At 30.8% G+C, this 25,212-nt stretch overlaps 2 protein-coding genes across 3 annotated transcripts; both read left to right on the top strand.

Moving 5' to 3' along the window:
• The first annotated feature begins 3,289 nt into the window (after window positions 1–3,289).
• On the top strand, window positions 3,290–12,687 carry LOC130806314 (heavy metal-associated isoprenylated plant protein 31). Of its 2 annotated transcripts, none has more exons than XM_057671332.1 (3): window positions 3,290–3,457; window positions 4,347–4,425; window positions 12,132–12,687. In XM_057671332.1, exons 1-3 carry the CDS (start codon window positions 3,452–3,454, stop codon window positions 12,455–12,457), a joined length of 411 nt encoding a protein of 136 aa, XP_057527315.1. In that variant the 5' UTR covers window positions 3,290–3,451; the 3' UTR covers window positions 12,458–12,687. The 2 variants fall into 2 exon arrangements, with proteins under 2 accessions (XP_057527315.1, XP_057527316.1); XM_057671333.1 differs by having other exon boundaries at window positions 3,296–3,453.
• Window positions 12,688–20,991: 8,304 nt separating this feature from the next.
• LOC130806720 (heavy metal-associated isoprenylated plant protein 39) lies at window positions 20,992–22,700 on the top strand. The gene is made up of 3 exons (XM_057671914.1): window positions 20,992–21,205; window positions 21,301–21,379; window positions 22,219–22,700. The coding sequence occupies exons 1-3, from the start codon at window positions 21,197–21,199 to the stop codon at window positions 22,458–22,460; spliced, it is 330 nt and encodes a 109-aa protein (XP_057527897.1). The 5' UTR covers window positions 20,992–21,196; the 3' UTR covers window positions 22,461–22,700.
• Window positions 22,701–25,212: the final 2,512 nt, after the last annotated feature.

Genomic DNA, 25,212 nt, shown 5'->3' with positions numbered 1-25,212 from the left:
TCCCCCTCAAAGCAAGTATCTTATCATTAACATACTCAACAATACATTAATGACTCACCTTACAAGCTTCAAGAACAATCTCTCAAAGCAAAGACCTCACCTTTAATGGTGGTCTCTCACAAAATCACTAATACAATGAAGAACTCTCTTGGATAAACCCTAGTTGCTTCTAGTGTATTAGCTTCACTTACAAAACCCTAATGATGCTCTGAGACTCCTTATATATTCATAAAACATATTAGACAAACCTAGAACAAAAGGTTTAAAAGCACACAAAATCCCGCACATAAAGCATAAGCCTTCTGTTTTAGTGACTTGTACCACGCTCGGGCGAGCAGACCTAGCTCGACTGGTCGAGCGTACACCCAACAGCTATTGGATTGCAGCTTCGTCTGGGCTCGACCGAGCCATGTTTGCTCGACCACTCGAACACCCTTCCAGACCAGCTTCTACCCGCTTCACACCTACTACCTTGGACGAGCCCATCTCCCTTTGATGCTTGCCTCGTCCAAGGCACATCCAAACCACTCTTTGAATCCTCTCTTGCTTTGATCATTCCACTCCAAATCATCATCCTTGAGTACTTGATCAATCGATCCAAATCTTAGCACCTCATTTCCCATGCCTCATCCCACACCACTCTCAAGTGTGCAAGACATAGAGCAAGTAACGAGATGGTCGAATTCACCTCCATCATTGAGAGATTTGGTGCTTGGCACAACACGTGTAAAGTTTATAAGCCATTGAAACCTTTCCTCTCATTGCTATATGATTGTGGAATAATATCTTATTGGCTTATAGAGTGTATGCACCTTAGGTTTTCTCGATTTTTGTTAACATTCACATTAAGTCTAACCCAATTTAACATTCGTCGTTTAAATTTTTGGTCAGACCCACAATACATTTTACCACATTCCTTGGTTTGCTAATCAAACGTTTGGAGTAAACTTGGTGGGACAAGTTGGAATACTATTTGTGTCACTATTTGCCAGATACTCCTATTATACTTCCTTCGTTCTGAAATACTCGCAACATAATATTTTTAGCACTATTTATTGTTTGAGCTTATATTTTATAATTTTTAAATGTGTATTTTTAATATATAATTGATCAAAATAATACATTGAATTGCGTAAAAAGTAAATATAGCAAGTATATTGAACGGAGGAAGTGTATTATACTTCTACTAACTTTTTTTAAATTTTTTTAATAATTGTGGTTCTCATATTTTTCCATTAACTTTATTTTAATATATTTTAATGCATATAGTCTCAATTTTCTTCATTAATTAATTTTATCATTCAATAAATTAATATACTCATCATCTGAAATATTCAATTTTTTTTAATTCTCGTAAGCATTCCAAATAAGAACATCAATAGGAAACAAAATGAGTAGTTTCTTTTAAGCTTCTTTTCCTCTTAATTTATCTAACTACATAATTGTTGATTTTTACCTATAAATGACATTTGTAGTTTATCAATCACTATAAACAAGCGAGTTTCACTAGAAAAAAGAATTACTATTATTATGAGAGACCGTCTTATAAAAGAAAATTTAAAAATAAAAATTTTAAATTCTCATAATAGTACTTACTTCTATTAATTTGACTATTAAAATCATATATAAATCACATCTCACCACGACAATTTATGTATGAAAATGTTTTTAAAATAAATTAAAAAACTCTTCTGTCAACCCGATTAGCTTTTTATTTTAGATTAAAAAGACAAACAGATTTATGAAAAGGCTTTACACTTTAGAGTCCTCATTTTTCAACTTTTATTATGCTAAAAAAATAATAATATATCCTAGAATTCTTGAACACAAATTAAAATTAAAATCATATATAAATCACATCTCACCGCGTGCCTTTGGAATGTTTGATGCTGTATATTCCTGTGTCCAAATTTCAAAAACCAATGTCATTTTCCATCGTACTACTATCATTAAAAGAAATACAAGAACTTCCTAATTTACATTAAATATTTTATTTGTTATTATTATATTTTATTTTTATACTATAAATAAAAATATAGTCTAATAGTATCTATTTAATTAGCCATAGTATAAATTTTATTAATATCAACTTTTTATAATTATCATCATACATAATTAAAAATAATTGAAGATTTTACTATGAATGCACAAGAGTAATTGTAATAATTTTTCAACTATATATATTTTATTATAAATTTATATTAAAATAAATTTAACAAGATCACATATATGTATTTTTTAATATATATTTTATAATTTATTTAAATTTCCTCTTTTAAAATAAAATTTTCTAAATTTGACGAATAAAAAAGAATGACGACAAAAGAAATTATAATAAATTCTTAGAAAAGTATCGTGTCGGAGGTTTGAGAAAAAGTCCTTTGTGGAACAACGTAAATTTAGCTAGTATTTTTCTGTAATAATACTTGATGGTACTTATCAAATGAAAATACTTACTATTTTTAAGTGTATAAAGGTTAATCCATACCAAATCAACTATATTCATAAATACCAAACCAATTTTTGTTAGAATTATTTTTTTAAAAAAATGGGTCAAACTTTGAGGAACGTATTTTCTTTGTTTCATTATACTTATTAAATTTGATTTTTTATGTTATTTAATTTATTATTTTGATTATTTATATATTAAAATATACAGATCTAAAGTTTATAAAAAGATAATATTCTTTTAATAAGACGATTCAAATAAAATTCCACTCAACTATATTTTTTTACTCATTAATCATAATATATATGTAGGGACAAAATATGGTGAAAACCATTACTGACAAACAGGATCGATTATGTTGAATTAGAAGAACAAAATAAAAGGACAAAATTGAAGAATACCTGATTCCATGGCCCAAGAGATAATCTTGGAAACAGAAGCAATTAGATCTTCTAGATTAACACGTATTCCCTAAAGTGACGACCTTTAATATTATCACTCTTAATTCTCTCTGATAATAGGATGACAGGAGAAAAGGAAATATGTCTAACCTAGGGACCATAACTGCTTTATATATATAATAACTTGTGACTAGTATTTGGCCCATCATAGAACTCAGTCATAAAACGAATCTCTATACATTTAAGGTACACAACCTATTAATACATTTAAGCTCAAATCCTTTAACTTTAGGGCATAAAGATAATTTCAATTAATTATAATAACATATAAATATTTACATATAAGCCAAATATTGAACTTTGGTTCAACAATATAAAATAAGCTTGAAATAAATAAAGGAAATATCACCTTATTTCTTTGCCTATAAACAAGCTTTCTTTTTGCCCTGTTCTTTCATTCTCAAACTCTCTCAGAAAGACAGAAATACTCTGACATTTAAACCTTTCTAAAGCAATAAGCCAATAAAACCTTATTTAAAACTTTGGTGCTTTTTCTGTTTTTCTTCCTCGACAATTAAAGCAAGCTTGGAAACCTTTAACGATGTCCGTAAGTCTTCCATTTTCGTCTCTTTATTTTCTTTTACATGCATTTTCTTAGGTTTTTTTATTTTTTTTATTTGGTTGTTAATATTACATAGTAGTAATGATAATGAAAAATTGCGAAGTTTTGAAGGAAAATATCTTTACAATTTTCATTATATTTTTTCTAATTATCATTTTATGTTTTTCGCAAAATTCATTTTAATGCATAATCTTTGAAATGATGGTAATGAAAAATAACGAATAAATAAAATCTTTTTATAATTAAAATTTCATTATCATATGAAAAATTTTATGATAATTTAGAAGACTTGTAATGTGTGTCTCTTAACATTATTGTCACTTAATTTAGAGGAAAAAGAGTTGTAATTTTTCATATATACTATTCCTTGACACTACATTAAAATGTATTTTTTTTTTGAAAACAGTTCTACTTATAATTTAATATCAAAATTAATGAAATTATTATACTCCTAGTAATTCGAAAATCTCTCCAAGTTTATATTTATTTATTAATCTATCTATGAAAAAATTGAGAATTTCTTCATACTTCTATGTGTTATTTATCATATTTTGAAATAAGGGAATGCAATGTATAATAATACTACGTACGTAATATAGTTTCATTTGTTTGCTAATAAAAAATAATTTGACATTTTCTTATTTTAGATTATAAGATTTATAACCTACATTGTTTGTCCCTTAAATAACAACATCAAAATTTTAATTTAGATGATAAGTATGACACGATGGTCTAAATAAACTAAACAATGTGTAATTAAATTTTATTTAACAAAAATGCTAATTGTTTCACAACTATATATCTAACTCTTACAACTTTATTTTATTTATATTTAAATTCTAATTTTTTTTTGTCATATTTGATGTTAATTTAGATGGTGGAAATTTTAGTACCCAATCTTGATTGTGAAGGTTGTGCATCCAAGTTGAAGAAGGCTCTCAACAAGCTTAAAGGTATAATATAAATTTAATTTCAATTTTTTATACACTTTCATTCTACTTTTTTTTATTAATTCAAATTCTTATTTCCTAATAATTGATAATGTGAACATAAAAATATAAAAATAAAACTATAAAAATAGTATTTGATATAATGTAAAAATAAAACATCCGGCCTCCTGAGAGACTGTTTCTCAGAGAGACGTCCTTCAACTCCAATCTGTTGATTTTAGTAGTCCAATTCATATGTGAAGAAAAGAATAAAAATAGTGAATGAAAAAGAGATCAAAATTATTATTGATAATATGATTCATCAATTACAAAAATATACAAAGTAGAAGAAAATGTCCTCTCATATATATTTTGAGAAGATAAAAACTAAATGAAATTGAAAATAAAAAACAATGTTAAGAGGAAGTATTTATAGTGTGAGGAAGGGTAGAGTCGGTATATGCAATATTGTTAACACCCCCCCTCAAACTAGGGATGGTTGTCATGCCGAGTTTGCTTATTAAGTGCTGATGTTGATTGGAAGGCAAGATTTTAGTTAGAACGTCAGCTAACTGGTTCTGAGTAGGGAGATAAGTGAGCTGAAGAAGTCCTTCCAATACTTTGTCCCTTGTGAAGTGGCAGTCGATATCGATGTGTTTTGTTCTTTCATGGAAGACTGGATTCTTAGCAATGTGGATGGCACTTATGTTGTCACAATGAAGAAGGACAGGCTTTAGAGATGGCACTTGAAGTTCTTCCAGTAGCCTGACTAACCATGTGACTTCACTTGCTGCAGATGCCATGGCTCTGTATTCAGCCTCACTTGATGATCTTGAGACTGTGCTTTGTTTCTTAGATTTCCAGCTGATGGGAGATGAGCCCAATAACAATATATATCCAGTAATGGACCTTCTGGTATTGGGACAAGATGCCCAATCAGAATCAGAATATGCTTGAAGTTGTAATTGAGTGGATCCTTTGATATTGATGCCTTGATTTGCTGTGGAGTGAACATAATTCAGGGTGTGGTGTAGGGCAGCAACATGAGGAGTACGAGGATTTTGCATAAATTGGCTGAGGTATTGGACAGTGAAGGCTAAATCAGGTCTTGTGTTTGTAAGAAAGTTTAATTTGCCAACCATGGTCCTGTAGTAACTTGGATCATCATAAGGTATGCCCTGATCATTTGTTAGGTGAAGGTTGTGTGGCAGGGGAGTAACAACATGTTTGAATGTGGTTAGTTTGGATTCTTTAAGGAGATCTTGAGTGAATTTGGTTTGAGAAAGGATTATTCCTGCATCAAAATAAACAACTTCCAAGCCCAAAAAATAATGCAAAATTCCTAAATCCTTAATACTGAAGGTATCATGAAGATAATTCTTTATTTGAGAAATACTTTTAGCATCATTACCAGTAACAATGATATCATCTACATAAACAGCAAGAATAGTAATATGATGGCCATCCTTCTTTATGAAGAGGCTGTAGTCATTCTTTGATTGAATGAAGTTTTGAGTTGTTAAAGAAACTTGTAATTTTTGAAACCATTGTCTGGATGCTTGTTTCAGACCATATATGGATTTTTTGAGTAAACATACCTGATTGTTTGGATTTGGAAACCCATCTGGAACTTTCATGTAAATTTCTTCATGTAAGTCACCATGAAGAAAAGCATTGTTCACATCAAGTTGGAAGATTTTCCATTTATGGTGAGTAGCAATGGTGAGTATACTTCTGATGGTAGCCATTTTAATTACAGGAGAGAACGTTTCAGCATAATCAATTCCATATTTTTGATTGTATCCTTTAGCAACTAACCTGGCTTTGTGCCTTTCAATTGTACCATCAGCATGAAACTTGGTCTTGTATACCCATTTATTCCCAATTGGTTTCTTATGAGCAGGGAGGTCAACCAGTACCCAAGTGTTGTTAGCAATTAGAGCTTGTAGTTCTTGTTGCATAGCATGAACCCATTTGGGATCTTGAGAAGCAATTTTGTATGTAGGTGGCTCATTATCATAAGAAATGTGAGCCATAAGGCTCTGTTTAGGATTGATGAAAGCAGTACAAGACATGTTGGTACACCAATGGTTAGCTATACATGAAGCATTATTACAAATATAATCTGAAAGATATTGTGGGACTTTGGTATGTCTATTGGATTGTCTGATGGGAGCAGGAGATGTGTTGATACTGTGAGATAAATCAATAATGTTGGGAGTAGGAATATCAGAGTTTACCTGCTTGAGATTGGTTGTACTTGAAAGCTTGTGATCAGAAAAAATAGGAGTATCAAAAATATCAGTTACAGGAAAGTCATTATTGGTAGATATAGGTAAAAAGAATGGGTAATGTGGTTGAGTGTTAGTTGTATCTGAATTTATATGATAGGGATAGTGTTTTTCATAGAAATATACATCTCTTGAAATGATGATTTTGTGTGTATTAAGATCATAAAGTTTGTAGGCTTTTTGGTTAGTAGGATAGCCAATGAATATACAGGGAGTGGCTCTTGTATCAAACTTTGCTCTGTGTGGTGAGATATTAGAAGCATAACACAAACAACCAAAACATTTCAAGTGTTCTAAATTAGGTTTAATGCCAAATAATTTTTGATATGGAGATATATTGTTCAAACTTTGAAGAGGTAACCTGTTAATGATGTGTGCAGCAGTTAAAACACATTCTCCCCAAAACTTAATAGGGAGTTTGGATTGGAAATATAGAGCCCTAGCAGTCTCTAGGAGGTGTTTGTGTTTTCTTTCCACAACACCATTTTGCTGAGGAGTGTAAGTGCAAGATTTGTAGTTATTGATTCCTTTATCATGATAAAATTGTTTGATTTTACCTTCAGAGAGTTCAGGAGCATTATCAGTCCTGACTCCTTGGATGTGTGTGTGGAATTGTGTTGCAACATAAGAATAAAAGTGCTCAAATAAAATAGGAACCTGAGATCTGGTTTTTAACAAAAAAATCCATGTGATCCTGGTGAAATCATCAACAATTGTTAGAAAAGAATTGCAGTTGTTATATGTGGGATGCTTATAAGGTCCCCAAACATCCATGTGAAGCAAATGAAAAGCATGAGTAGTTTTAATAGTACTATGAGGGAAGGGGGATCTATTTTGTCTTGCAGAAGGACAAATGTTACAGAGACAAGTACGTATGCAAGTAGAGACATTCAAAGAAGGAAAAAGGTGCTTGATGACAGGAAATGGAGCATGACCAAGCCTGAGATGCCAAAGCTTTGTGTGTTCAATTTCTGAAGCCATACAACATATGGAATTAGAAGGTACTCTAAAATGTTGTTGATTGGATTTGTGAGGTTGGTCAACAAGATGATAGAGGCCTTGAACAAGTTTACCAAGCAAAATTGGCTTGCTCAGAGAAGGGCCCTGAACAGAACAATGAGAATTGGAAAAAATAAGGGAACAATTCATATCTTGACATAATTTGGTTACAGAAATCAAATTAAAGTGAAATGTAGGAACATGAAGAACATTGTGAAGAGTAAGATGTTGTCCTAAAACAATTGTGCCTTTGTGTGCGATTTTAACAGTAGTGCCATTTGGAATGGTGATAATATTATTAGTGTTAGAGGGGATAGAAATGTAAGAAGAAAACAAAGATAGGTCACAACACATGTGATTGGTAGCCCCACTATCAATAATCCAAGAACACTTAGTTATAGCAAGAAAACATGAATTACCTGCTAGGAGACAATTGTTGTCTTCATTGTTATCATCAGTTGAAACGGGTGGAGGATTATTTGGATTAAGAAGGGAAAGAAGTTTATTGTATTGATCAACAGTAAGGTTGGTAGAACTTTCGTGTTGAGTCGTTGCAGCAATCTTTCTTTTGTTCCAATTATCCTTTGTAGAAGCATTAGGAAAGCCATGTAATTTGTAACAAGACTCTTTGGTATGACCTTGTTTCTTACAGTAATTGCAGAAGGGAGTAGTTTTTCTTGGGTTGTTGTTATAATTGCCTAAAAAATTAGGTTTGGAAGGAACTTTATTGGGATGATTGTAAAACTTTTGTTTATGGACAGCAGAAAGTCCAATTTCTTCTGTAATGGTTGGATTAGTATGGGAGATTAAATCGGAATGGTTTTCTTCTTGCATGATAAGACGATAAGCATGGGAAATACTGGGAAGAGGTTGTTGCATAAGAATGTTTCCTCTGATGGTTTTATAGGTAGGGTTAAGTTTCATGAGGAAAAGAATTAAGCGCTGTTCTTCTCTCATTTGAAGAAGTTTGGTGTTGATTCCACAATTGCAATTGTTGCAAGAACAAGTGGGTATGGGATATGAAGCGTCGAATTCGTCCCACAACATTTTGATTTTGGTAAAATACGCTGAAAGACAATCGGAGCCTTGATCAATGGCAAAGATTTGTTGGGTGAGGGAGTAGATCTGAGTTCCGGAAGTTACCCCAAATCTTTCTTCAAGATTTTGCCAGATGGCTTGCGCAGTAGGAAAATACAAAACACTTCGTGCAATCTGAGGATCAAGAACTTTCATGAACCATGAGATGATTGTACTGTTGATCCTTTCCCAGGATTTGAAGGTAGGATCGGAAGGAAGAGGTTGTGGAATCTGACCATTGATGAAAGCTAGTTTATTTTTGGAAGAAAGAGTGATGGTGACGGATCGTTTCCAATCGTTAAAGCCGGTGCCGTTGAACGGAATAGGGACCAACAAAAGCTGAGAGTCGCTTGGGTGAAGGTAATATGGTGAAACCGGATCTTGAATAGAATCAAGAACGTTGCTGGTGGGATTATTAGTAGTAACAGACATGATGAAGGAAGGGAAAGAACGAAGAAAGCAAGAAGAAGGAAGATGAACAGAGAAATCAGAAAAAAAAAAAAAAAGATAGGGAAAGAGAAAACGGAAAACCAAACAAAAAAAAAAACGACAAAACAACAAAATAGTAAAAAAAAAATGTAAAGAATATAAAAAAAAAATCAGTAAAAGAAAATGTGTACCAACGAGACGTAATGTATGGTCGAGGCGTCTGATACCATGTTGATTTTAGTAGTCCAATTCATATGTGAAGAAAAGAATAAAAATAGTGAATGAAAAAGAGATCAAAATTATTATTGATAATATGATTCATCAATTACAAAAATATACAAAGTAGAAGAAAATGTCCTCTCATATATATTTTGAGAAGATAAAAACTAAATGAAATTGAAAATAAAAAACAATGTTAAGAGGAAGTATTTATAGTGTGAGGAAGGGTAGAGTCGGTATATGCAATATTGTTAACACAATCCATTAAAATTTAATTTTTACTTGAACTCTACTTTTTTTTTATGGACCGACCTAATTAGAGACCGTTCTCTCACAATACTTTTGTGAAAATAAAAATATAAAACAGAAAATATAATGATTTGAGCACAAATTAAAATTGAACGTTAAAGGTACCGCCCATTATAGTAGGGGCCAGTTGCATTTCTCATCCTGACTACAAGCTGGCTGGTTGGCTAGCTATACAACATTCTTTTTGTTTGCCACCCCTTAATTTGTGGGTCATAAATTGATTGATTAACGTAATCTTTTTTGTTAATTGAGGATGAAGTTATTTCTAAGTTTTCTTCAAATATGAAGTATTTTGTGTGTAATTAACCATAAAACGTTATGCCATATCGGTGATAATATATAAGACATTGATAAACATATAAATTTTGTGGGTTATTCATTCTCCTCCTGAGTACAGGTGGCTTTGGGAAGAAACAATAATCATTAGGTTGTGCATGTCATTATAATATAATTTGCTTTTAATGTGATATATTTAGCGACATTTAATTTAAATGTCATTATTTTAAATTTTTAATGTATATATTGTGAATTTAATGACATATATTCGACCTTTTAGCAACATAATAAAAATCATATTAAAACTTTTCGCAACATAGAATCTAGTGACATTTTTCATAAATATCACTATAGATTATGGTAACAATCACATATGCCACTAAAGGCCAAATAAAGTGTCATTAAATAACTTTATATTATAACTTAAAATAAAAACCAACAATTATTACACTAAAAATATAAAGTAATAGCATTTTCTTAAGGCCACTAAATCCAATGTCATGAAAAGTTAAATTTTTATGTGGGTCCAAAACTAAATACTAAGACAAAACCTTTTCTTCATAAATCCTATTTTTAAATAAATATATAAATCCCTCGGCCTATTCGTCAATTTCATTTAAAATAACAAATGTTATGCATATAAAATTTGTTAAAGCTATTTTTTTCAAGGCAAAAAACTGTTAAATCATATTATTCAAATTTAAAAAATATATCAATTTAATAAATTAAAAGATTAAAGCTGTCATTATAGTTAGGTGACTGACCCTCTTATGCGCTGTTATGTAGATGTCCCCTCTGATTTCAAATTTTTATACTGTTCCTTCCTTCTCATAGTTTTTCATTAGCCACTTTTATTCATTTTTCCTTGCAAATATTTATTTAGAATTAATAAAAAGTGTCAACATAATTACTTTCCATTATCAATTGCAAAATAATAATAATTTGATTTGATAAATAGTCAATTTTAAATAATTGAGCATGCAATTGCTAGTTTAGGAGCATTCATTGACACTAGGTCCAACTCTTTTGAATTCTTTCAAAAAGGAAAAGTTATTTATCTTTTAGATATAAAAAGATTTTTTAAGTAGAAAAATGGTAAACATCAAACTAATATTAGTTCGATCAGTAAAAAACTAAATTTACCTATTGGTTATTTTTAATAATTGGCTGGCTTATAAAGAAAGATTGAAGAAGGTTATAAATAACACGTGAGTTTGTTATAATAAGTGAGTTTAATCTCTAGATTGAACAAAGATGATTTATTTTATTGACAATTTCTCTTTTTTATATTGATATGTATGCTAATAAGTTTTTGTAAATATAGAATTGATTTATGTTATTATAATAAAAATTTGCTATTTTCCGCAAATTAAACTCATATCTTTAACAAATTTTTAGGAAAGATCGTCTCTCTTTAACATTACTTCTCAAAACAAAAAAATTAGTTAAATTCATATATAAAACACGCTTCACAGTGGGTTACTATATTTTTGATCTCCTTTTCCTATATTATAGTGTTTGCTTGGATTTTGGGCCTTTTTAAAAACTGGGTCCACAAGCTTCAAAAACTAGATCATGTGGGCTTTACTAAGTAACGATCTACTATTAGATGGGTTTTTAGTAGGGTAAAAGTGTAACATGAGTTGCATGACGAAACCTTTTCACATGCACCACATGATGTTTTTACTATATTCAATTCTCAACTTTAAAACACAAATCTATTATCCATAATTGTTTCTAGAGGCTATGTCATGTATGAAACAAATGATGAGTGTAAAAATAATCACCATACATGTAGAAAATGCAAAATAAATCAAAATGATCTAACTTTATAAATAAACTTAATATTAATATTTGCATAAATATATAATTTAATTTTTGATTTCCTTTGAATTTTGACTTACTATGTAAAAAAATGGAGCTACTCTGCTTGTTAGAGATCGTCATTCGATGACACAATATTAAATAAAGAGCTTGTAATGCATATCTATTAATATGTATGAAATAAGCTATTTAACTCCTGAATAATGTATATCTCTCGATAAGATCGTTTCATACAATAATTTGTGGAAACTTGCTTAAATAAATTAAGAATTTCCTTCTAACTAGGAAAAAATTGTAATGTTACAGGAGTTGAGGACGTAGAAATAGACATGGACACACAAAAGGTGACAGTAAAAGGGTACAGATTAGAAGAGAAGAAAATAATCAAAGCAATAAAAAGAGCAGGAAAAGCAGCAGAACCATGGCCATTTCCTTCACATTCTCATTATACTTCATTTTATAAGTATCCTTCCTACATTACCAACCATTATTATGACACTTCAAACGGCGCCGCCCCGAGCGTCCACGCCTTCTTCCATACGCCGGCGGTTTACTCGGTGGCTGTTGCGTCGGACGAGACTGTAGCTTCCATGTTTAGTGATGATAATCCTCATGCTTGCAGCATAATGTGATCAGAGCCGGAGTATTGTTGAAAATGCTCAAATTTGCCCGGAATGTGATCATAGTTAGCTTTATTTATAGCATGGATTATTGTTAGTCTCATTTAAAATACTAGAATAGATTGTGTTATTCTTGTAATATGATTGTTGTATGCTTTGTTTGATTATTTTATGATCATCATTTTATGCTTGTATTCTTGTATCAATTCAATTGTTTGTTATATTCTTTTAACCACAACTTAATGCCATCTCCCTTCATTTTGATCAATTCACTTTTAACTTTTTGCGCAGTTTTTAAAGTATGGTATTTTGAGCTTAAATATAATATTATTTTTAAATAAGTATCACATAAAATTATCAAAGTATATAATAATCAAAAAAAACTAAATAATTAATTAAGATGAATCTAATAAAATTACATAGATTTTTTTGTCCATATTAACTTTAGGTTAGGTTATATGGGATTTGCTCTAAATTAGAGCTAAATAATTAATGTTGGCGTAAAGTCGGAACAAAAATTAACAAATTTTTCAAACTTTCTGTGCAATTTTTAAAATTATGATATGATATTTATCTAACAACTTTATATCATTAAACAATTAACATATACTACTACTATGTGATTTAATATTAAGACCCTAAATTTTTTGGGACCATGTGCGATTAAATATGTTGAATATAGTCTGAATTTTTTTTAAGTGTGAATTAAATTTATATCAAATTGTTTGGTGTTAATTGCTTGTATATATGGTATAGATATTTTGTCACTTCAAGTAGAATTTTGCTAAACATTTATCAGGTTAGGTCGAGTTAACAAAATGTTAATTTGTTCAATTAGCCTATTTTGGACCAATATCAAGTAGGGTATAAATCGAATCTAACCTAATAATAGTTGTTGGATCATTAGTATATCTGATTGAGCTTGGATTGAACATTAGGTAGTGTGCAAATCGAATTCTTAATATGGTTGTAAACTCAAATGGAGTTGGATCATAAATAAGATTGGACCCACAAAGTAGTAAAGAGGACACCATATTCAAAATTTGAAATCATTAAGCGAAAAATTAAAAAAAAATAAACCAAATAATCTAAGTTTTAAAAATATTCTAAAAATAAGCGTGAAAAAGTAACTGCAAACAGCTACTTTGTCCTGTTTGGCTGTTCGCAGTTAGTAACATCGAACAACTATTTAATTTTATTTCCTTAATTTTGGAGTTGTTATTTATTGTATTTGCATTAGAAACATTAGAATAAGTAATTACAAGTCAATTTATGTTTCAGGCAGCATGATTCATTGCCAAAACTCCGATCATTCGTAAGTGAAAGCTTAGAGGCTACGATAAAGTAATTAAACATATATACACAACAAAATATATACAAACGTTTGAAATATACAAATCAATATATATATATATATATATATATATATATATATATATATATATATATATATATATATATATATATATATATATATATATATATATATATGTATATATATATATATGTATGTATATATATATATATGTATATATATATATATGTATATATATATATATGTATATATATATATATATATATATATATATATATATATATATATATATATATATATATATATATATATATATATATATGTATATATATATATATATATGTATATATATATATATATATATGTATATATATATATATATATATATATATATATATATATATATATATATATATATATATATATATATGTATATATATATATATATATATATATATATATATATATATATATATATATATATGTATATATATATATATATATATGTATGTATATATATATATATATATATATATATATATATATATATATATATATATATATATATATGTATATATATATATGTATATATATATATATATATATATATATATATATATATATATATATATATATATATATATATATATATATATATATATATATATATATATATATATATATATATATATATATATATATATATATATAGTCGATCCAAGTACAAAAAAGTTAAACGTTAACGCTCACAACCCTCATCTACCCTATCCAACTGAGTTGGTCTCCTACGCCTCCTACTATAGTAAGAGGCGTTCGGGTGTCGCTCTGGCAGTGGAGGGGACTGGTACTGTGATGGCCCAGCCTGCGAGGTCCCTGCAACGTCAACGGGGTATGAATGGTCCATCTCCTCCAAATTCCATCTAAAGTTCTAGGAATTCGTTGATAGTTAGAATAGATTCATAGACCAGGTCGACTGATCCTTTTTAAATAGAAAGTATTTCTATATAGTCATAAGCAGGAGATGAGACGTGCGTATGGGCGGTAGTCGGTGAGGACTCTGCAGCGACTTTCGGTATGAAGTGCTGGAACTGCGAGCCGACGAGCATGCCATGCGCAATCTCCCTCACCGGCTCCTCGTGGCTGTACCGCATCACTGTTGCCGCACCTTGTGCCTGCAATTAATATTTAGTTAATATAACATTTTATTATTTAATCGACAACTTAATCATATAAATGTAAATAAAGACTTACAAATTGGGTCATCGTAGGCGCAGCAGGTGCGTAATGTGCTGCTGCGAAGATGGCACGTGGTGTCATCCATCGGCGCGTGATGGAGAGGAACCACGACATGTAGTTTGGTATAGTAGGTGCGCCATGAACATCGATCAGCGCACCTTGCGCCAGCAGCTCCGATTTACCATCCCAACGAGCGATGTGACGCCAGTTGATGTCCATCTAGTTTGCCGCACCCTGATTTTAGTGCAAAATCTGGTGTAGCTGGGGTTCAGTGTCTTAAGGCGGTGAAATGCCCTGTTCTAACCCATATTAGCGCGGTACGCGCTCTGTTAGATGTACTTCAACAATGTCGAAGCATATGAGTGGCACAGAAGCTCTCCACGCACCTGAATGAATCCTCGAGTGTTCGGGTACAGCTGCGTAGCCTTCCGCAGGGTATGGGTCCCACAAAAACTAAAATACATGTTATGAAAAAGTAAGTGATATGTTAATTAAATTGTACTAATGTTAATGTAATTAGTATGTAATTCAACTACGCCGGATTAGAGTTAAATGTTAATTTTATTACCTGTAATATGACTATTGGCCCCGCAATCTCCTTGACGTTCTTTTGGGCAGCACCACATAGCCTCCTATACAGGTATCCAAGGGCTGCGGAGCCCCACCTATACTCGGCGATGCGCTCCCACGGGTCGTCAAGTAAATTTAAGTAAAGGAGATGTATTTTGTTGTTTGTTTTATCGACAAACAACATAGCTCCTATCAAGTATAAGAGGTACGTCTTGGCGTACCTCGAAATGGTGCCTTCATCAGCATCTTCGAGGAGATGCGAGAAGGTCTGAACTAACCACGTGCAGCGCAAACCGCTCCCCCTGATCACTTCCGGTGGAGGGCGCTCTCCCAATATGCGATGCACCATGTCACGCCAGCCTGATAGCTGGCGTCCGACTGTACACACGGCACGTCCCTCGATGGGAAGCCGCGTTAGTAAGGCTACATCAAGCAATGTGATGGTAGCCTCACCTAGAGGTAAATGAAATGTATGCGTCTCCTGACGCCATTTCTCGACCAGTGTTGTGATAATGGCATGGTCAAATCTGTCGTATGCAACGAGGTGAAAGTCGTATATCCTCGCTAGCTCTAAGTATGGGAAGATCCTATCATCGATCACCCATGGAACGGAATCATGATGCCTGGTGCCTAGCGTTTCTGCATCGGTCACCTATGAATATTGACATATAAATAAGTTACTTGTATGTTAGCATTAGTAAAATGCAAATCACAAGTATCGTACACCTAACCTGGGCATCCCAAAGAGAAGTACTTCTGTGCTCATGCTGCATAGTCAAGACACTAGGATCTAGGGGTCCTAGAGCTGCTGGATCCATCTCCTCTGCTGCTTTGTTCGCAGTAGCTTTAGTTAATATTACAATTATGTAATTATGTATAATGTATATAACATATTACCTTGAGTTACAGATTATCATGCTAGTATAATATATATAACATATTATCTTGAGTTACAGGTTCTAGTGTTGTTACCTTCACTCCCACAACGACGACAATTAGATCGTTTCTTTCTACCCTCATCCATTTCGTTGGCAATTCTCCTAGACTTAGGCCTCCCTTTACCCTAAATTTGATCGGGATCATGTCTAAGTTCAAAGCCCGTGTATTGCGGCCATGACCTCTTATCGATCACTGGCATAAAGTAATGTTCATATGTACTTGCATAACTTTGAGATGTATAGCACGGATCCACGAACCTCTCATATGAAAGGTGTCGTTTGATGCAAACAGCAAGTATATGTGAACAAGGAAGGTGGTATATCTCAAGTTTGTTACATGTGCACTTCATTTGATTCAAGTCTACATGTTGAATCTTACCCCCCTTGGACGATCCTCTAGTCCCTCCCAGTCTTAACTTCGAGTACACCACTTCTATGATCAAATGCGATTATGTTATGGAAATTTGCCTTCTCAGTATTTCTATTGATAATCCTAGTGGCATGCGCTGTGTACATGTGTCCTCCAAGTAACCATGCGCTAGCACGTTCACGTCTTTGAACAAAGTAGTCGTTTACCCGATAGAAGGTGAATTCAACAAGTGTTGTCAAAGGTAAGAAACGTACACCCTTCATCACATAGTTGAATACTTCAGCTAAGTTCGTGTTAGTAACGTCATACCTATGACCTCCATCATGACATAATGACCACTTAGACATATCACTCACATCATCAATCCAGAAAATTGCCTCTCGTTTTGCAATCGCAATTGCCATTAAACCATTCATTACCTTAACTTGTTGTTTTTGCTCAGCTGTTTTACCAAACAACTTCTTCAACTGAACATTACCTATAGCACGATTGAAGTTTCTAAGCAAATGACGTAAGCTAAACCTATGATAAGCATTAGGTGGTTGCCGCTCCGGCTCTTCCATGGTTGCTAGAATACCAGCGTGTCTATTAGAAATAACGCATAAACCCATCCTCTGTGTGACATGCTTACGAATACAAGCCATAGACCACGACCATGCACCTATATACTCCTTCTCTACCAAGGCAAAGACCAATGGAAAGATTCCCTTATCACCATCTTGGGCAATGGCAGTCAATAAGGTATGATGATATTTACCATACAAGTGTGTGCCGTCAATGGCGATAAGAGGTTTACAATAATTGAAGCCCTCAATGCAAGGTTTAAAGGCCCAAAAAACACGTTGGAAGGTCCTAATATTAGGTCTCACATATACACCCGTGTCATTGTCCTCCTTAAAATACCACTCAAGTACTAACCCCGGGTTGGAATGTTGCAAAGCTTCTAAAAAGCATGGAAGGACTGAGTAAGAACCTTCCCAGGTCCCGTAAATGGACAACAAGGCTTGTTGCTTTGCACAACCACGCTCGCTTATAATTCACATCCACACCAAAACGATCTTTAACCATCTGCCATACGACAGATACCTTAAGGGATGGGTCTTTAGCAACACAATTTCTAATGAAATTGTTAATGAAAGAAGATGTCAGGTGAATGTGTCCAGCCGAAACAGTGTCACTACCCAATACACAAGAATCATGCTTACCCTTATAGGTAACAATACGCCATAAAGATAAATAAGAATCAAACGTAGCCCTAAGTCTCCACGAACAACCTCGCTTGCACTTTAAGGTAAGGACAGTTTGGTTCGAGGTCTCCATTCTATACTCCACATTTCTGCGAATATGATACACTCTGATAACTTCCAACAACGATTCCTTGCTATCAAATATCATACCCTTCTCAAACTCTCCGTCTTCGGTGTATATGGTATCACAAGCCCAAGTCCTCCATGAGTTGTCCTCCTCATATTCGTCTAAAAGTGGACAGAGGGCATAAGGTGTAGGAGGAATGATTAAAGGAATGTTGCCTAAGGTCATGTCATTTGCTAGCGCATCCTCATCGACATCCACATCGTTCTCAGAAAGATCATGAATGAGCTCATTACTCTCATTTCCATCATCCCAAGGTCCCATCTCACCAGTTTCTCCTAAGTTAACCATTGAATTAATTGGAATTTGATTCGTAGAGGGTTGAAAAAAAGTACAAGATGCGAAAGAAACGACGAGATTTACAGTTTCCTGAGTTAATACAGGCATAGGGGTAGGAGTACGATTAGAAGCAACTACATTCCCTAATGGTACTTCTTCTACGTATAACTCCAAAGAGGGAATTTGGGTGGACTTTGAATGCTCCCATATAGCATCTATAGCCTCATCATCCTCAACAGGAAAGGCAAGCAATTCTCCACTCATGTCATATTTAAAGCTTATATTTACGGTACTTCTAGTAGGGTCTAATCCAATCTTAGAACATATAAAACGTTTAAAGTGGTTCAAATCCATGTTCGAATTGCAAGCAAACAACTTATGTCTTCCCCCAACATAATGAACTTTGCCACTACTTTCTCGAATACAACCATTCCAAAAACATACTATAGTCACGCGAAATGATGCCATTTTCTACATTAATACAAAGAAAATCAACATCATCATCAACTTCATGCCCATACAAGTACATTATATTCATTTGATTATAATCTTTTTTGGTCTAAAAATTATTACAAATAATATTACTTCATTTCTAATAATATTATCAACATTGAATTCAACTAATTCAACAACATTACTTCAAAAAACAACATAAAGCTATAAAAACAATTAAAAATTACCTTCAATACTTATGGATGATTAAGAATAGTCTTGATTTAACAACTAGTAACCCACATTTGAAAAAATAAGCAAATTTGATTATAACCCTAAAAAACTACATATACACCAAAAAACACAAACAAGTTTACCTTTGAGCAAGCTAGAGTATCCCATACTAATTTTGAAGTGGCAAATTGAAAGAGGAATGCAAGAATTGATGGATTGAATCAATGGTTTTAGAGGGAGAATGTCGAGTGTGAAGGTAGGGTTTTGAGAAATGGGGAATAATGGGAAAAAAAGAAACTCATGCGTGTTTTTGTGCAGCAGGTCTGTTCGCAGTTACTTACTGTGAACAGCCAAATAGGACAAAGTAGCTGTTCGCAGTTAGTAACTGCAAACAACTATTTTGTCCTATTTGGCTGTTCGCAGTTAGTAACTGCGAACAGCTCCAAACCACAGGTTTGAGATTTTCACGCTTACTTTTGGAATATTTTAAAACTTAGATTATTTTGTTCATTTTTTTTTATTTTTCCACTTATTGATTTCAAATTTTCACACCTTATTTATGATTTCCTAATTATATATTTCAACTTTATACAATATCAAATTTACCCATCTTAAACTTATGTCATTTTTCCTTCTAAAATTAAATTGTAAATTAAATATTGTCTCAATTAAAATAAGTATCACTTTCTTTAAATTAGGTTATTGTCTTATTAATTTGATTTGACTTATCACTATTTTTTCCTCAACCTATCATATAATAGAAATAAAAAATCAAGTTGTATACTCTTTGTAACAAACTTTTTTGTAAATTCTAATTCAAGTATATGTTATCATCTAAATGATTATATGAATCGTGTTACAATCTCCACATTCACTAATAAGACTATGGAGTGTTTAGAAAAATAACTAATTGGGCAATTTTAACTTTTTCATATAAATAGAAGGTTGGGTGGTCAAACCAATCAATGCTAACGTTTGGTAAACTAGCTGGTTGAAATAGTTTATTGTTATGAATAAGCTATTTTTGAACAAGTTGCTTATAGCAGCGGGTTCAAATCGGTTGATCAAACTAATTGATAAAATCAGTTGGTCAAATCAGCCACTGTATTTAGCTATTAGCTATTAGCTACTAGTTATCAGCCGTTTACCAAAACAACTTTTATATTTGAATAGGAGACATAAAAGAAAAAAAGGAAAGAAAAGGGAAATAAAATGAATCGAAATAAAAAACTCTTTTTCAATTTTATCAAAACAAATTCTTTCAACATTGAACATATGAAAAGAAAACACATTGATCTTTTACATTTTTCATTTTTTTCATAGTTTTATCAAAGCACTATTTTTTTCCTAAAAATTACAAAAACAATTGAATTGAGCATCAAATTCAAATCTAAATCCTATTGTAAAAAGGAATAATTCAATTCAAGAGACGAAATGTTCCATTCATACTATCAGTATGAAGTAGATGATTGCCATTCGTCCACATTCAAAATTTCAAAGCACACAAACAAACTAAATTAAATGTTAATTATCCTACTAAACTCTTCCTAACCCTCCAACCAAATGTGACAAAGTGGAACATACCCACAGGCCACAGCAGCAACATGTAAACATCATATATAAAGTAAGTCGTCTTGTATGAGATCGTCTCACTATGAGACGACCTTATATAATTAGTCTATTTTTATAATTAATCTCTTTAAAATTATAAATAATTATTCTAAGTTTATAAGTGATTACTTAAAGACATTATATATATATATTAGGTCAATATAGTAGAGATGATCTTATCATCAGACTTTCTTGTCCCAAAATGTGAGCAGATAAAAAGGGCTCCACTTCCACGCCAACCTCACAATTCCCCACTCTTTTTTCTTTTTCAACTTAAATGCTGTACACTTCAAATTCAACTCTGCCTTTTCCATTTCCATTTCCATTTCCTCTCTTTGTTTGTGTCAATATTACAAGTTTCTCAAACCCTTTTCCAACTTCTCTTAATAATTATAATGGCACAGGTAAAATCTCTTTAAATCTTATGAAAATTTATATTTCCTTAAATTAATTAATTTAATTTGTGGTTTTAATTCTGATAATTCATGATCATGTGCAGAAAGTAGTATTGAAGGTGCTGACTATGACTGATGAGAAAACAAAGCAGAAAGCTATAGAAGCTGCAGCCGATATATTTGGTAACAATTTACTTTAATCATCATTCTATATTTCATTAATTTCTATCCTAATTCATACTTACTATGTTATATAAGCACTTTGCATAAAAATTAAAAAATAAAGTTTTTTTTATAAAAAAAATCATTATAACTCTTAAAAAGATACACGTAAAAGTTAATAAAATATAAAAAAAATGCAAAATAAACATTTATATAAGAAAGTAGCGAGTATAATAAAACAAATAAAGTATCTATATATTCTTTCACAAGTACTTCCTCTATCCCGATAAAGTTGGTGCAATTTCATTTTTAATCCGTCCTTTAATTTGCTATATAATTTTCTTTTAGGAACATGTTACCACCACTTTTTTTATTATACATATATTTAACACTTTTTAATTTAATATTATCTGCATAATTTAAATAGTCTAACCAATATTTCAAAATGAAAATAAATCCCCAAAATTCACCTATCTCCATCAAGCAAATGTAACTATTAAATTAGATTAAGAAATGAATTCTCTATTTTTTATTAAGTAATGGAGATAATCTTAATTCGAATTAGCGATTTTTGTTATGTATAGGAATTTATTTAAATGATTTAGATTATGACCTTAGACCTTAGCAAGAGATAAAGGTCGGTATAAATTTAATATTATTAATTTTTATATTTAAGGGAAGGGAAGAGTTAGAGAAGACAAAGTGAAAATTAAATCTATATTTTTCTAGAGACCAAAATTAGTGTATGTTCTAAATTGAAATAATAGTCGATTGTTATTAATTTTAGCTAGTGAAATTTTATTATGAATTAAATAATTAAGGAGAAATGTATGTCATTAAATGAATGAATACTTGTATAGGGGTGGATTCAATAGCAGCAGATCTAAAAGAACAGAAATTGACAGTAATTGGACAGATGGATGCAGTAGCAATTGTGAAGAAGTTGAAAAAAGTGGGGAAAGTTGATATAGTCTCTGTTGGTCCAGCCAAAGAAGAGAAGAAAGAAGAAAAGAAAGAAGAAAAGAAAGAGGAGAAGAAAGAGGAGAAGAAGGAAGAGAAGAAAGAGGAGAAAAAGGAAGAAAAAAAGGATGAGAAGAAATAAACTTTACTTTTTTTTTTTCCAATTATACATAAATAAATAAATATAATCTATGAATCAACTTCATATCATATCCATATTCAAAATCAGAAAAAAAAAAAAAAAAAAAAAAACTTCATAACCATATAGAAGTATAATCTAATTTTTGCATTATATGGCATTTTATTTTTCACATTTTTGAGGTTGTGGTGAATTAATTTAGTGAAATGTTTAATAATTATGTTTTTCTTTTTCGTGTGAAAATTTATTTAGTGAAATGTTTAATACTTCATCATAAAATTAAAAAATACTTTTGTTTTTAACTTTTGGTACGCATCTTTAATGCTTTACAAATAATTAAGAAATACTTCTTTGTTTTTACATGCATCCAAATATACTTAAAGCACTATTTATCAATGTTGTTTAATTTTAATATTACTGTTAATTGATAAATAAAAACATAATCATATGAGATCTTATTTGAACTGTTTCAATGTGATTTAATTGATTTTTAGTTTTTATGATTTTTTTGCTGTATATAATTAGAGATATTGATAATTAAATTAGTTTATTAATAAGCGTAAAAGTATACTTGAGTGCAAGTAAAAAATCAGTTTAATTTCAAAAAAAGGAGTATGTTGTGTTTTTTTTTATATGTTTTTATTATAGGGTAAAGGGAAATGGGTGGGCCAGCTGATAATGGAACTCTTAAGACTTTTTCTATAAAATGGTATTTACTCTTTGATACTATGAGAAACAGAGGGAAAAAAGAGAGTAGTTTGGAAAGACGAGAAATTCTTTATTTAGATAATAAAAATCAAAGAAAGGAATTTGGAGGGGAAAGATTTGAAGGAAAAACATTAATATATTTTGTTAAGAATACAAACTCTCTTAAAGTTAAAGATTTGAAGGAAAAACACTCATTTTCCTTCTTTTTTCCTCTTTTTCTAAATAAAAAAGTTAAACTCACCCTCCTTACCCCTTTCTTTCCTTTCCCTTCACTTTCTTTTGTCTCACAGTTTGCTATTAAAACATAGTGTAAATAAAATAAAAAAATAAATTAATATTATAATTTTGTTCCAAAGTCCAGCTTTTAAAAAATATTTCCTTTACTCCGTTAAATTTGTGCAATATAACTTAAAAAGTGTTCACACATTTTATTTATTATTTTGCCAACTAGAAAAGACACATAAAGCATCCTCACAAAATTGTAGATAGAACAAACCACAAACTCTTAGTGGGACCCACTAGTGACGAGTATATTTGGAAAATTCTAAATACATGATAAAACAAATACATAAACAAAAATTAAAATGGCATGAAAATGATGTAACTTCAAAATGGGAAGTATATGAGAATCATCATGTGTTGATGTGTATCAATTCTCAACGAGATTGGGCGAAAATGACTCAAACCTTAATCACATATTCACATTATTATACTTATATGTATATTTTATGATTATATAATGAGAATAACATTGCCATATTCATGCGTCCCAACTGTCTCACTACTCACTAGCATTATAATTGGTAGGAAAATTACTTGGTGGTTTTAAGGTCTTCAGTTTAGATTACAATAATATGAATGATTTTAGAGTTGCTTTGCTTCACATTGGACATGCTAAACGTAACAGTTTAAATATTTGTCAGTATTTAGTAATTTATCGTGGATAAAATATTAATATAAATATGTAATATGCATGTATTAGGGTTTTATATTAATATAAAATACTACTTTACAAAAAATACATTACAACTTGTATAGTAATTTAAAAATCAAAATTAATAATTTAAGATATCATCAACATTTTTCTTAAGTAATTAATTCTATTCTAATAATTATCATAATCGCTATTTGTTTCGATAAAGATTAATTTACAGAGTGAATATTTGTTAGCTATAATTATATTTGCAATTATTCCTTTGTTTCTTTAAGATTGTAGCAATGAGAAATAGAAAAGTGAATATTAAGTAATAATTGAAATAATAAATAAATTGTGTGGATAAATTAAATATACTTAAAGTGTACGGATGACATTAAATTAAAATTGGTAAATCATAATCTAAATAGAAATAATGCAAAATGGGATAAAAAAAAAACCTAATGAACTACCCACAACCATTTGTAGAGCTACTTCATTCCAAACATACTCAATATAATAATAATAATAATAATAATAATAATAATAATAATAATAATAATAATAATATATAATATATATAATATGTATAAGTTTATGTAAATGTAATTGTTTACCATAATAGCAAAAAAAAAAATAAAATAGTTAACGTACGTTATAAGAAAATAATTACTGAAATACCACAAATAATGCGTTCGATTATTGCACAAATACGAATAAATCGTTTGTCACTATTCACGTCATTTAGAAGTGTTTGGACAATCCAGATACTCCCCATAATTTCTTTTTTATTAGGTTTAGAAATAAAACAAAAAAAAAATTATCTCAAAAAACATCAAAAAACGTAGCAAAATTGACTTTTTTTTTCTTGTATAGGAGCAATATTTTAGGTGACATAATGTCTCATAATGTGTTCAATGTTCATATTGCAACTGTTAAAGCTTAACTACATCTATTCATCAAATATATTTGTGTCAGGTGATAATCAATGATCAGTTGATAAATAATATAATTAAATATATTTTTTATAAATAATTGATAATTAATAAATGCATAATCTTTATAATTTCAATATTACCGTCACTAATTTACTCATGTGTGAACAAAGTTTTTCAACCAGTACACATAAATACA

The sequence above is a fragment of the Amaranthus tricolor genome, chromosome 2 (assembly GCF_026212465.1).
Source record: "Amaranthus tricolor cultivar Red isolate AtriRed21 chromosome 2, ASM2621246v1, whole genome shotgun sequence".
In the NCBI taxonomy this organism is placed as follows: Eukaryota; Viridiplantae; Streptophyta; class Magnoliopsida; order Caryophyllales; family Amaranthaceae; genus Amaranthus; species Amaranthus tricolor.
This window is presented reverse-complemented; position numbering and strand designations above follow the sequence as displayed.

Bases quoted from the DNA above. Each gene is read 5' to 3' on its own strand.
- LOC130806314 (XM_057671332.1), top strand. The intron at 4,426-12,131 runs GTATAATATAAA...GTAATGTTACAG, and splicing joins GGCTCTCAACAAGCTTAAAG to GAGTTGAGGACGTAGAAATA.
- LOC130806720 (XM_057671914.1), top strand. The intron at 21,380-22,218 runs GTAACAATTTAC...ATACTTGTATAG, and splicing joins AGCTGCAGCCGATATATTTG to GGGTGGATTCAATAGCAGCA.